The following is a 13,372-nucleotide window of genomic DNA, read 5'->3' on the forward strand; positions in this document are numbered from 1 at the left end:
TAAGTGTCTATTTGTTTGACAACGAAAACTAAGTGATGGTTGAACAGTAGTTTTTGACAGAGTATATGCGTATACACTCTGCACTGTGTATGTATTCAAATTACGTACTTTTGTAGAAGTAAAAACAACAGGTTAAATTCCAATTTATTTATTGTATGTACAATTATTTTATTAATACATTTTAATACAACTTAAAAACTAGGTATTATTATGGACGGACTTGACTAAGGCACATAAACTAACATACAAATGAGATCAGAAAATTTAGAAGAAGATTTAGGTACTACAGTAATACTTAATAAACGATGCTTAAAATTAAAATGTATAATACATTTACAGTAGGAAATTGTAAAAAATATTTTTCGCGCTTAAAGACCAACAAATAAATATATGTTATTTGTTTAACAGAAAAAGCCCACATTAGAAAAGCATTGTAAAATCATAAAGTATATAAGTTGGGGAAAAACGCTACAAAAACACCTTTCGCCTACAAAGAGAAGTGTATATGGCTATATATATAAATTTAAAGCTGAAAAATCTTAAAAACATGATTTTTGATACATAAACATACAAGAGTTATTTCTAAAAACAAATAAGAAGCCCTCGATAAACCATAAGCCGCCGTGGACGGAAATGACGTCGTTTATAATATTTTTACAATGGAACGCGAACAGCGTTAAAAGGTAGGATATGAATATTTTAATGACTAATATAAAACGTGGTCTATATAGTTACTACCATGGTAACGACGGTCAGTCCATGTTCTGGTAACCATGGCAACCAATACTTTATCCATGCCTCGTTTCATAAGAGAGTATTTTATGTTGACATGTGTGCCTTTTTTATATGGCTGACTATGTGATTTTTCACATAGTCAATCAATTTAAATGGACCAATTTCTTTGCAAATTAATGATTTATTACTGTAAAAGCAAGAACTTCATTATTATATTTCGTAGCTCAGTTGTCTTAAGATTGAAGATATTTATTAAACGATTGCTGAAAAGCACTCAAAAAGTTTTAGCAACATGTTAACATAAAGGTAGGTAGGTAGTAGAAGAGACTCTCGTAAATCAAAGAATATGTCAAACTCACGGTATCGCTACAAAAATTTCACATTTCTTAACAATCTGTTAGATAACTATTAGGCACTTAAATCAGTCTTTTATTAAACTAAACATCTTCCGCATCTAAATTATCAATTGGAAAATTGGGATTTAAAAGTGGACTCTTCCCATTACTCCCACTAGGCGAGGTACTTACAGGGGCCATACCAACAAGATTATGAGTGAGGCTATGGCGTCTAAGATCACAATTCCGTCTGAACACCTTTCCACAAGACGAGCAATTGTACGGTTTTATGTCCGTATGTGTGAGGAGGTGTGTCTTCAAGTTCGATCTCTGGTTAAAGCTTCTGCTGCAAACTGGACATTTGTGGGGTGACTCCTCCATGTGTAGGATTTTGTGGACCGCCAGAGTTCGGGATTGGCAGAACCCTTTACCGCATTCGAGACACTTGAAAGGCTTCTCTTTGGAATGTATGTACCTGTAACAATAAACATATATATAAATATACGTAGAATTATTACTAAACGGAGCTTTACTATAGCTGAATTCACAATTGATACACTATTTTGTTATCAAAAATAAATATCTTTCACTATTTTCATTGCATATATAAAAAAACGTGACAAAACTATTTTATCTGATTGCGTCTAGTTATAAATAATATAATCGATTCATTCAAATGTTTGGTTGTAAAAAAACACTTTTTTTACCGGATTGAAGCTATTTATTATTATAAACGTATTATTTATAATAATACATAGCAGAATGCAAAAAACCGTCATCTTTTAGTCGATATCGATTCCGGGGAAATAAATACAGATAATATAACTTTCTCTACAGCTGCGATACTTTTTGACATTGAACACATTTTGTCTTCAGTCACCGTGACCACGCACACTGTAAAGCACGCGAAACGTCGGTAAAATTATGTAAAATAATTATAAGCTTATAATAATACATAGCTTCAATCCAGTAAAAAAAGTGTTTTCTTTAAATGAGTTAAAGCTATGTTAACAAAAGACAATACTATGTTTGGTTGTATGTTGTCCTAATTTAAGGTTCAAAATAACAACGTTGCACCAATTATTTTTCAATGACTAACTTATATTTTTAAAACGTCAGTTGTTAAACCAAACGCCCGCGTGAAAGTTTTCATAGACGAGAGAATTTCACAGACCCTTATTTTTAAAAAGGTTCAAAATCATCATTTGAATTCTTCGCTAACATAACAGAATAAACGCACTTATTCAGAGCTTGATAGTGGTATTGGGCTGATTAATTTTAAAAAAAAGCGTTTTTGACCACATATCGGGTACCTAATACGCATTGTAAACGTCATATGCGACCTGCACTTTTGTAAAAAATATTGTCCATATTCCTATGTTTGTTTCTTTTTTTCAGCTAATCAATTAATTTTCATAATTAAAAATTTAATTTTTGCAAGTAATATTTTTATTTTATGTTAATTTAATAACACGGTGTACGCAATTGATCTGCAAATTTTATCTCTTAAAAAAATTCTACGGCGCTACAAACTTTTTAGGTCTGGGCCTCAGATTTCTGTACCTGTTTCATGATCATTTGTTAATCGAATAGGCAAGACGCACGCCGTCGACTTTTTGAGTCTAAGGCAAGCCGGTTCCCTCACGATGTTTTTCTTTACCGTTCGAGCGAATGTTAAATGCGCACATAGAAAGAAAGTGAATGGGTACACAGCCGGAGATATAAACTACGACCTCAGGGATGCGAGTCGCACGCTAAAGCCACTAGACCGCCAGTGCTCTATCTCTCGGAAGATAACAGTTATATTAGGTACTTTGATATAAAAAAACGGTTCAACTCTGCAAAAGACGACTCGTTATTCGAATGAGAGAGAAAATTTAGGTTTCCTTGCATAGCCTTTCATTGCTATGGTGATCTTATTTTAATCTAAATCTTATTTACCGAGTTTTACTATTACTGGTACCGCATCAAACATATTTTAATGAGTTATCCAATCATTAACACCTCATGCGTAAAGTAATAATCATAAATAGCCATATAAGTATAATTTGTTAACAGGTCTCGTATAAATACATCATGACTGCGGGCAATGTAAGTGAACACCTTGTTGGAGAGGCGAACAAGCCCCGGGGTATCAGTAATAAATTGGCCCACTAATATTATACATTTAGGGTGCAAATCGCTTTGTGGTAATGCTGTTTGTTTAATTTGATATTCACGGGGTGAGAAAGTAAAACAAAAGACGATCGCGCATCGTTTATTGAATAATTGTTCGACTAAAAGGCGAATGGAAAATCACAAGTCAACGAAAAGATGCCGCGTACAAAGGTACTATACGAAGCTGTATGACATTAAAATATTTGTAACTTGGAGAAACTGATTGTGGTTGGTAACACAGAAGGCAAAGGGTCACGTGGCCGTGGCAACCAACCAGATGGAGCGAACAAGTAAAGGACTGTTATAAGATAGGCGCTGGACTGAAACCAGTGGAAATAGATTATCCGCTCCAGGTGGCTGAACACCACGCTCAGACATGAGCCGGTAATCAAAGTAATTGTTGATTATAAGTATGTAATTGATTACATTATATCACAATACGTAAATAATAAAAATCAGGTGCGATTTTTTCCTGATACCTCACCGCTTATTTTTAAATCAGATCTGAATAAGCGTAAATCATTTACATTAGTTTGCAGTTTGTTTATTTGCTTTATTGATATTTTTACCAGTATAAAATAAAAGTTTTAATTTGTGATGTACATTTCAAGGTGACTACTACTTTAGTGTCTTAGTATTTTGTTTAAAATAAAAAGTATTTAATCATATTTCTCAATGAATGAAAAAAAATGCAAAACCAAATTTTACATCGATTTGCGGTTGACTGGCGGTTTTTTTAAAAGCAAGTAAGTGATCAGTGGTCTGAGATTTCCCCACAATGTTTCGATGTTCGAGCCAATGTTAGATGCGCTTATAGAAAAATCCCAAGGTACACAGTCCGTTATCATCTCTTAGGGATGAGAGTCGCACGCACAAGCCACTATGCCAACACTGTCTTATCTTAAGTAGGTATAGTAAAGTAACAAAACCTTCACAACCTTAAAAAGTTATCACAACTATTAGTGAAAAAATATTTTTATTTAAAACAAGTTAATTACAAATAAAAGAATGTTTAAAACTGTTTGAATTGAAACCCTGTTTCTATCACACTTGAGTTGACAATGATGAATCAGTCGCAGAATATTTAATGAAGTTATATATTAAGAAGAAAGGAAGTAACGTCCTAAACTAGAACTGGACTAAAACTGTTTGTTTAATATAAAAAATACTTTTTACCAATCCTGCTTAAGCTCTTTAAATCTCATATCAAAACACCTGTGAACAAATTATTACGGTAACGGAATTTACAATTTCTATCCATTATATCATAAAACGCATACAAACAACTCAAACCTGTAATCAATAACAATTGAGCGTGAAACACTGTACAAATAGAAAATTAGGCGTTCATACGGGTTTCAAACGGGCAATTAAATTTTAATAAAATACTTTTTATCGTCATAACGATCAACTTGTGACTCGCGGAACTTCGTTGCTGTGATAGTTATAAACGTTTTTTTACAGAACAGGCAGGAGTCTCACCTGTTGTTAAGTGATACCATCCATATTTTGTATCTACGTTCTAAACTTCGAGTGTTGGGCTCGAATCGAGGCTGTGAACCAACACGTACTGTGTAAATATTGTGAGTATATACTACTTCTCTATATAGAGAAACATATTTGTGACACGTAATAGAAAATAACGGATAAACTTAGGTAGTTTAAAAGGTTGCGCTAAATCATTTTAATTGTAATTAAAAGATAGTTAAATCGAATCTTTGTAATTTATTCAAAAGTATTTTCTACTTAAGTAATTTCGTAGTTGTTTTTATTCGATAATATATTGATTTCTCTTGTATGTACGGTAGGTACTAATCTTGATTTGTACCTAGATGTAATATACATATGTTGCTGTAGGGTAAAGGTTTTATTATTATTCAAATACAAGACAATATATAAATAAATCTAATAATAGTTTTGGTGTTTCTCATAAACTACAGAATAGTTTATGTTTCATCAAAATCCGTTTAGTATCTTCTAAAAATCCACATTTCTGGACATATAACGATGCCAGGTGTTTATTTAAATACAAACCTACTTTTAGGCTACTATAAGAATTATTCGTAATTTATTAATTAAAAACTAGCGCACTTTAAATTATACTGAAAAAATCTACATTTTTTAAATGTTAATAAACACTAAAGCTTGCTTATATAATGGCAATTAGGTGATAATCATTCGGGTATAATGATTATACCACGCAGTGTACCGTAAGTTAGGCCTAACGCATGCGACGAAAGTGATTAATTGAATTTGTGTATGATGGCTGTGAAAGCTATATCGCCGTATTAACTTTTAACCCAATACTAATTAATTAGATTACGTCTTTTATTGGTTATATACGAAAACATACACGAACGTTTTGGATTTTCCTTTTTTCTTTTAGCTATTTGTTTAACTATAAATAACGCGTTTTGTGAAGAAGCAGAATTATTACATGTATAATAATGTTACTTTTATTTTGATTTGCATGGTGATTTGACATGGCGTGTGTGTAGCTTATGCGGTTTGATTTTTTGATTTTGTTATTTATCTCGTATACCACTTTCTTTACCAATGGATTTAGCATAAAAAAACAAGTGAGTATCTTTATTTATTTCTTTGTCTCAAATGATGTGATGTTCTGTGTTCTGTAGGTACTTTATATCAATAGAGTTTGTTATAAGTCACTATATATGTAATCATGAGGCAATCACTAAATACATCCCGATAATATCTTAGTAAAATAATTTTAATGTTAGCTATACAATGAATAGGTCACTATTGGCTAGCCATAGTTTTACAACCCTAACGAATGTTTTGTCACGTTTATTCCGTAGTAAAATGACACAAGAATGATAAGGACAAAACATTCAATTGATTTTTTAAGCAAACACTGATGAAATTCCAGCTATTGATTCCAAGTTATTACTAGGGATATATTATTCGACTATAAAGATTTTAATTTTCACTAAAACCCATCCAAATTTAAAACTTGTCATAATAGTAAGTCATCATAGATATCAAATTATAATTTAAATAATATCTCCTAAAGATGCATTTAGATAGCTATCAGAACCATTTAAATAAAATCTGTCGTCAATATAATCCCCACGTCAGGATTACCACGCGTTCTTTGTTAGCTTTGTAAAACCCGTCGAACGTTCCATTCCATTATAATGTACCGTGTCAGTGGACATTGAGTGAACATGGTCGCGACGCGATCGCCCTCCGGCGTCTACACGAAATTTATTTTATTACGACCGAGATACGGTGATTTGGGTTCAAATCGAGAAGACAGGTGTTAAAATCCCCCTTATATTGAATAGATAAGTCGAGAATAGAATTGAAATATTTGAATGAATTCTGAATTCTGATTTCCACGAAGAGATACGATAAAATTAAAACAAAATTAAAGCGGATTAGCGATTTTGTAAAATAATTTATGTGCGTCACGGATGATAACATCTCGGACCGTAATACTTTTTGTTTAAAACTACACCGCCATTATTCAAAAGTTCATAACGTTTTGCACGGCCCTTGAAGTCTTAAAATCTTTTATTGATATTGAAAAATGTGAATCGTGACCCCGCCTAATGTCAATGTTTTTATGTCATCCGTTACGGCGTTTTAGAGTATAAAATTTATATCTTCCATTGATTTAGCTATTAGTTTCATATGTTGAGATAAAGTTACCATCATCTATTACTGTTGAACCTTATCTTTTTAATCGTAAGTATTGGACGACGTAAATTAGTACAACATAAATTTGTGTAATTGGGATTTACATTATCAAACAAGCTGCTTTATGAAGACAAATGACACATTGTGTTCACAAGTTTTAGCTATTTTAATTAGCTTTAAAATCTATGCTTCCTTGTAATACATTATAATGGGTTATAGTTAACATAAACAGTATTTAAAAGGTGTAAAAAGTAATTTATTTTTACAATGTCGAGTTAAAATCTTGTTGTAAATGAAATATGAACTGGTTGTCGTACTAATATATAATAAATTCATACCTGTGGTCTCTCAGGTGATCTTGCCGTCGGAATGCCTTCCCACAGATGTCACAGGAGTACGGCCGTTCATCAGTATGTGTTCTTTCATGGATTAGTAAATTGTAAGATTTTGTAAATTGTCGGTTACAAAATTTACATATAAATTGTTTTTTTGTTCTAGGTCCACTGCTCGTAGTTTTTTGTTTATTTGTTATACTACTGGTCGATGATGTTGAACTATTTGTTGATTTTGAGCTAGAGTTAGGCGGTGGGGATACAGACTGAGGTGGGACATTCATTTGTTGTTGATACATAGCATTCATTAGCAAACTTGGGTAGCCATTATCTAGATTTGAGGAATTGTAGCTATAACTCTTTGAAGTGGCCTCTAAGTGTTGTTCTAAAGTAAATTCATCCTCATTATCTAGTAATGCTAGGTCTTCCTCCACTTCCTCAGACAAGTCAACGTCATCTGCAGCAATGGCATCAGGTAAAGGGAACTCTTCCGGTGACTTCGGCGAGGCAACGTTCAAACTAGTTTCTGCGTCGATTTCGCTTATTTTAGCGCTGGCCGTCGCTATTCTCAAAATATCTTGCTTCGGCGAAGTGCTATCAGGTTGTGGAGAGTTGTTGACGGATGATACTGAAGTGAGACGTTGCAAAGTCAAATAAGATTCTAAGGCTTGTAAATTAAGCGCCGCAGCAGCGGCCGAATTGGACGGCAACAGCGCTGCCTGCTGCAATGAGTTCATCATTGCGTTTTGAAGCGAAATAACAACACCTTGTAAAGATCTTTGTAACATATTCTCTTGTAATAACGCAGCGGATGCTATCGATATATTTAAATTTGAACTGTTTGGTGAATTTGTCTTACTTGGTTTATCCTCGTGCGAATCGTTGGTAGGTCCATTCATATCCGTTTTGGTGTCTTGAATTTGGAGATTGTTTTTCAGTTTAATGATAGCACTTTCCAGCGAGTTGAGTGTTGTCTTGTTCTTCGAGGTGCTTTGTTCTTGCATTTTCTCGTGGGCGTCAGCGTATCATCAGGTGGTCACTGGAGCACGTGCGGTGCGCGGTGGGGGTTATCGCGTGCGCATGCGCTTCGTGTCACGTTACAGAGCGTGCGAGGCGAGCGTTCGGCGCGACGCAACTGAGCCGGCGGGCAGCCCGCGTCCGCCCCGCCCCCCGGCCCCGCGCTTCCCGCCTCACAAAAGCTCTCTATTTTAGGCAACTCTTTGTACAGTAATGGTCACCTCACGCTGGCCTAACGACAGACACGTCCATGAGAATAAAGCTGAGCGAGATTTGTTGTGACTCTTTCAAGTGTAATGAGATTCTGAATGGAATCGTTCGGGCTATGGGAAAACAATTCGAGCGATCGGCCCATTTGTTTAGTTATTGGGTCATGTCACGCTCAGACGCTTACTTGTAATGCCATCTATAATCACAATAATGGCTACACGAATCCATAAAGCGCTTATAAGTTATAGTATCAATAACATGTTATGGAGAAGCGTTTGTCTTGGTATCATCTCTGAGACAATGAAATTCGATCTGCCCGTAGTTATTTACATGAATTGAAGCTTTCTGTCATATTTTTGGTTTAAGACTAGGTAATTTATTGAAGATTATATTTATTTAAGGAACGCGATTTCTTCTACTTAGAAACACATTTTTTTGGCGCTTGATCTTTTGATCTCATGAAGTTCTATATTATAATTTGTGTGTGTGATAAACTAATATCGCGCTTTCGTTTACTTCTTTAAGCTTTGTTTATGCATTGCGATCAAGCTGATCTTTTGGGGTCACATAGTTATACTTAAAAGATTCTTAGTTATATTATGAAATTCTATCCAACTTGGTATAATATTTAACAACAATAATATCATAAATATTAAATTGCAAAGAATTATGTGTCATTCCATGTTTCACCACTTAGATGAATTTTTCTATACGTGTACCTTATTGAATGGGTCCTATCGAATAATTTTTTAGACTTTGCAATCAGCCTGAGAGACTTAGACACGTTGGTCATAATCATAGATATCCCAGTTTGTTTTGGTTTATAATTAAATGGCGCATAAAGAAAGATTCACTGGTGCCTAGTTAAACACACTGCCTAGGCGTTGATAACGACACACTTAAAAAAATATTTGAAAAGTTACTTTTTTTATTATTTTCGCGTTAATAAACAAGACTGCCATGGTTAAATTAATACAAATCATAGTAGTTTTCTAATGTTACATTCGATTTTATTATATTATTCTGTAACATAAATAAATTGAAAAATAAAAATAGGTCTTACAAAAGAGACGTTAATAAATCCAAGTTGTTAGGAAGTTTTTGTTCAACCGTACTTAATGTGTAATTTGCAAATATCGATGAGTCCTTTGTAAACAATTCGTAATAATATTTATTTTGTCCTTGTTAATTAAATATAATTTAAATTTTATGCCCCTTTGTTTTACAATGTAAGGTGTGAAAATACAAAATAAATGTCAACAAAGTTCACAGATGTTTGTAAATATTTTTTCTGTATTTTTATTAGCCCGCGATGTTATATGCATAAATATATATACATTATACCTTCACATTTAGCAAAATTCATGAATATTTGTTTACACAGTATTTTTCAAAGTGAATCGGTACTAATAAGTAAGAGTATTTCTTAGAACAGTACATTTAAATAAGGTATTTTAATAGTGACTAAATCTAAACTCTATATAATAATAAATAATAGTGGCGCAAAAACCTTTTAAAAAGTCTGGGCATTAGATTTTTGTATATTTTCATGATAATTTCTCAATCTAATAGGCAAGTAGGCGATCAGCGCCTGACACACGCCAATTGGGTCTAAAGCAAGCTGGGTTCCTCACGATGTTTTCGTTTACCGTTCGAGCGAATGTTAAATGCGCACATAGAAAGAAAGTGCACTTTGCAATTGATGCACAGCCGGAAACCGAACCTCAGGGATGAGAGTCGCACGCTGAAGCCACTAGGCCAACACTGCTCTATATAATAGCTACACATGTGCTTAAACAGACCATTGCAGTAATATACTGTAAATAAAATCTTTATCTTTATATCCTTAATAAAGTTATATAAAACTTCTATTTTTTAAAATAAATTAATAAATAAGTTCTACAGAGGCTTCAATCGCAAACAATACAGAATCTTTCCTGTTATATTAAACTCGTTTAAGCAATCGTTCTAGTGTTTAAGACCCACATAGCCATAGGCATTCATTCCGACAGAGCAATTGCAATAATTTAGCAAGAGGCGATGTCACGCTGACTAATCAGAAACAAAAGGGGCACGCTCCATTAGACCGTGGTAATTACATTGGATTGGCATGAGAAAACGTAAAAGCCATTTTTTTATGGGCAAATATCGGGTCCAAGGCAACATACTACAAGTATTATGCTTATTTTTATCCGCAATACAAAGATATATACGTAAAAATAACAGGCCACTGTCTCTATAACAACCATCTCTTCGGCCTTGGCGCGACAGACAGTCCCTTGTGCAGAGGCTGTTTCAGCGCAGAGGAATCAGTCGCCCACGTAGTCCTGTAAAGTAGGCTACCTACGTAGCTGTGGTTTCCTAGCAGAAATCCTCGAAGCCGTGAGGTCGCTCCGTAAAGCCTGCGAAGTGCCCGGCAAACTTCTGAGCTTTTAGAAGGAGCTAGACAGCCTAGCCTTAGCCAGGACTTGCGGAAACTGAGTCCACAATACATTCATACGAAAATATATGCAAACGTACGAGGCTCGTGTAGACTTTTTCGAGTTTGACACTCTAAAACTGCGACGAGGCTTCATTGACTGATTTATTTATATAAAATATATAACTTTAATACTCATACCGACCTTCTTGCTAAATGTTCATTTTTTGTGACTGAAAGTGAATTGATATATTTTCAACAATTTTGTACAATTTAGTTTAAGCTTATATTCAGTTTTTTACTATTTGATTGTTTTAATTTTTTCCTCTATAGTTTGAAATTTTTACATATCATATTTATACATATTTTATTTTACATACATATATTTTCTTGGATCTTTTAAGCATGTTGTTTTAAGACTATAACGTGAAATAAATGATAAATGCTGTCTAAGAAACATCAATTCTCAAGGTGGATAGGAAGGTGGATATGGAAGCTGTATGTGTAGTGAAAGTTATAAGTTATATTTCCTATCCTAGGAAATTGTGGCAGAGGGAGTTTACAGTGCTTCGCAATCGCGTTCCACCTTGAGCTACGCATCTCAACCCAATGGCTCGTCTTGAGGCCACAACTGACTCTGCCAGGGCGGCCAAATTTTCTTATGTAGGAAACATCTGAAAAAAAGTATCAAATACCCAGGTAATATACAATATAGCTTTCAAGCTTTAATGCATGAAGAGGCATCTCTGCTACAGTGATACTGAAGGCGGGTAAATGTTAATCAGTAAATCAGTTTAAAACAATTATTGATATATTAATAAAAATAATGTTATAGCAATGGAAATTGTCTCAGGTCTATTAACAATAAGCCTAAAATAATGATCTCACACAATCGACTACAGAATTTTTATACCTTTTTAAAATATCCATAGCCAATTAGAACGTTTTAAGCTAACCATTTACGGCAAAAATGACAGATCTTGACATAGTGTTGACAGGAATGCTCCGAGAGCATTCTCACGCCGCTGCCGCCCGGGGGCTGCGCGCGCGCACGACTAGACGATATAAAATTAATTTATCTATAACTAATGTTGCCATAACAGCGAACGGAATTGTTAGGTTTAATGTGGGATAAATAAAGATTATCAGACATCAGCGATTTAGATAAATTATGTTGTTGTATCGTGGAGCAACTTATGTGGGAGTTAGGGCTAATTAGTAATACTTACGTGTCTTCGTAAAGTTCAAGGGCAGCGTTGTCTAGTCGCATGAGGTTAGGTAAGTACTGGGTTCAATTCCAAAAAAACCTAACATTGCTAATAAACTCGAAGGACACCAGCTGCCCTCCGCGAACTTCGTATCGGCTTATTAAGATTTTTTTACTTAGCCTACCTTTTAAGTAACTACAGACCAACATGTGAAATATTTTTCTATGGAGACCCCATAGAGACTTCACTTGGTTATTATCCGTGCAATTATCCTCGCCATAACCCTTTCGCAGTTCTTGGAATAAATAGAAAAAAATCTCAAATTGGTCTTCGAGTTTTGAGCTTAGCAACATATTTTTATTAATATAGTAATATATAATTTTCGATGAGGAGAAATAAACTTCTCAAGGCGCGTTTAGATTGCAAGTATTGAAATAATGCTTTTTTTTCGAGTACGGGCGGGAGGCTCATCTCGTGGTCAGTGAAACCAGCCATGGACACTCACACTGCTAAAAAGCTCACAAGTGCCCGCCTTTTAGGAATAGCTACTTACTTATTCTCTGGAAAGGACTCTAAGTAGAATTGGTTCAGAAATACTTCAGTGGGCAGCTTTTATCACATAGTGGTGGTGCGCGGCAAAAAGTGCATTTTTAAGCGCTCAACGACGGACGTCGAGGTAAAACCTCGGTCCTTAACTTGATCGGTTCAGGGTGTAGAGGATTGGCCTCCAAATATGGTTCCCCCTTTCTTGAATAACAATATAATTTACTTATTACCTGGTTATAACATATTCCAAAGATGCGCCGATATCTTTATCAAAAAACTATTGAACTAATTTGGATTTAACGTGGACAATTCCCCTTTATGGAACCAGATTTAAATCACAATCAAGATGTTCCGAGAACAATAAATAAGTATTTCTAATAATAATTTGCTATTTCCTTACTCGATACTACATTACTTATTTACTCCTATTATAGGGACCAGACTCACAAGGATGCGATACGAGCAGCATGTACGTAAATCTGTAAAATGTTATTTTTTTATTGAACGCCCCCTTATCACACGGCCATACTGGACGCTCAAAAAGGGTATTCATCGCACCCCATGGCCATCCATTTTCATAGTACTAGCTAATGGATACTAGCTACTTTCTTTGATGGCGCAGTAAACTCTTTCTTTAAACTATTGGAGGTTGCATCTCTCAGGAAAGACCCCCACAGTGAGTCGATTCCAGAGCTCGCTCACAAAAAAGTATCTTGTGAAGCGGACCCTGGAAGACTTGATGGCTGATGG

The 13,372-nt window shown here is 34.6% G+C and overlaps 1 protein-coding gene across 1 annotated transcript; it reads right to left on the reverse strand.

Annotated features, from left to right (window-relative positions):
- Positions 1–358: 358 nt before the first annotated feature.
- LOC123713093 (protein sister of odd and bowel-like) lies at positions 359–8,340 on the reverse strand. The gene is made up of 2 exons (XM_045666592.1): positions 7,229–8,340; positions 359–1,545 (listed from the first exon to the last, which is right to left on the reverse strand). Exons 1-2 carry the CDS (start codon positions 8,224–8,226, stop codon positions 1,173–1,175), a joined length of 1,371 nt encoding a protein of 456 aa, XP_045522548.1. The 5' UTR covers positions 8,227–8,340; the 3' UTR covers positions 359–1,172.
- Between the last annotated feature and the right edge of the window lie 5,032 nt (positions 8,341–13,372).

This window comes from Pieris brassicae, chromosome 8, assembly GCF_905147105.1.
Source record: "Pieris brassicae chromosome 8, ilPieBrab1.1, whole genome shotgun sequence".
In the NCBI taxonomy this organism is placed as follows: Eukaryota; Metazoa; Arthropoda; class Insecta; order Lepidoptera; family Pieridae; genus Pieris; species Pieris brassicae.

What these genes read in the sequence shown, in the direction of transcription:
- LOC123713093 (XM_045666592.1), bottom strand. Translation starts at nt 8,226, where the DNA reads ATGCAAGAACAAAGCACCTCGAAGAACAAGACAACACTCAACTCGCTG. An exon ending in GATCACCTGAGAGACCACAG is followed by an intron (nt 1,546 to 7,228) that starts GTATGAATTTAT and finishes TTATTGTTACAG; the next exon opens with GTACATACATTCCAAAGAGA.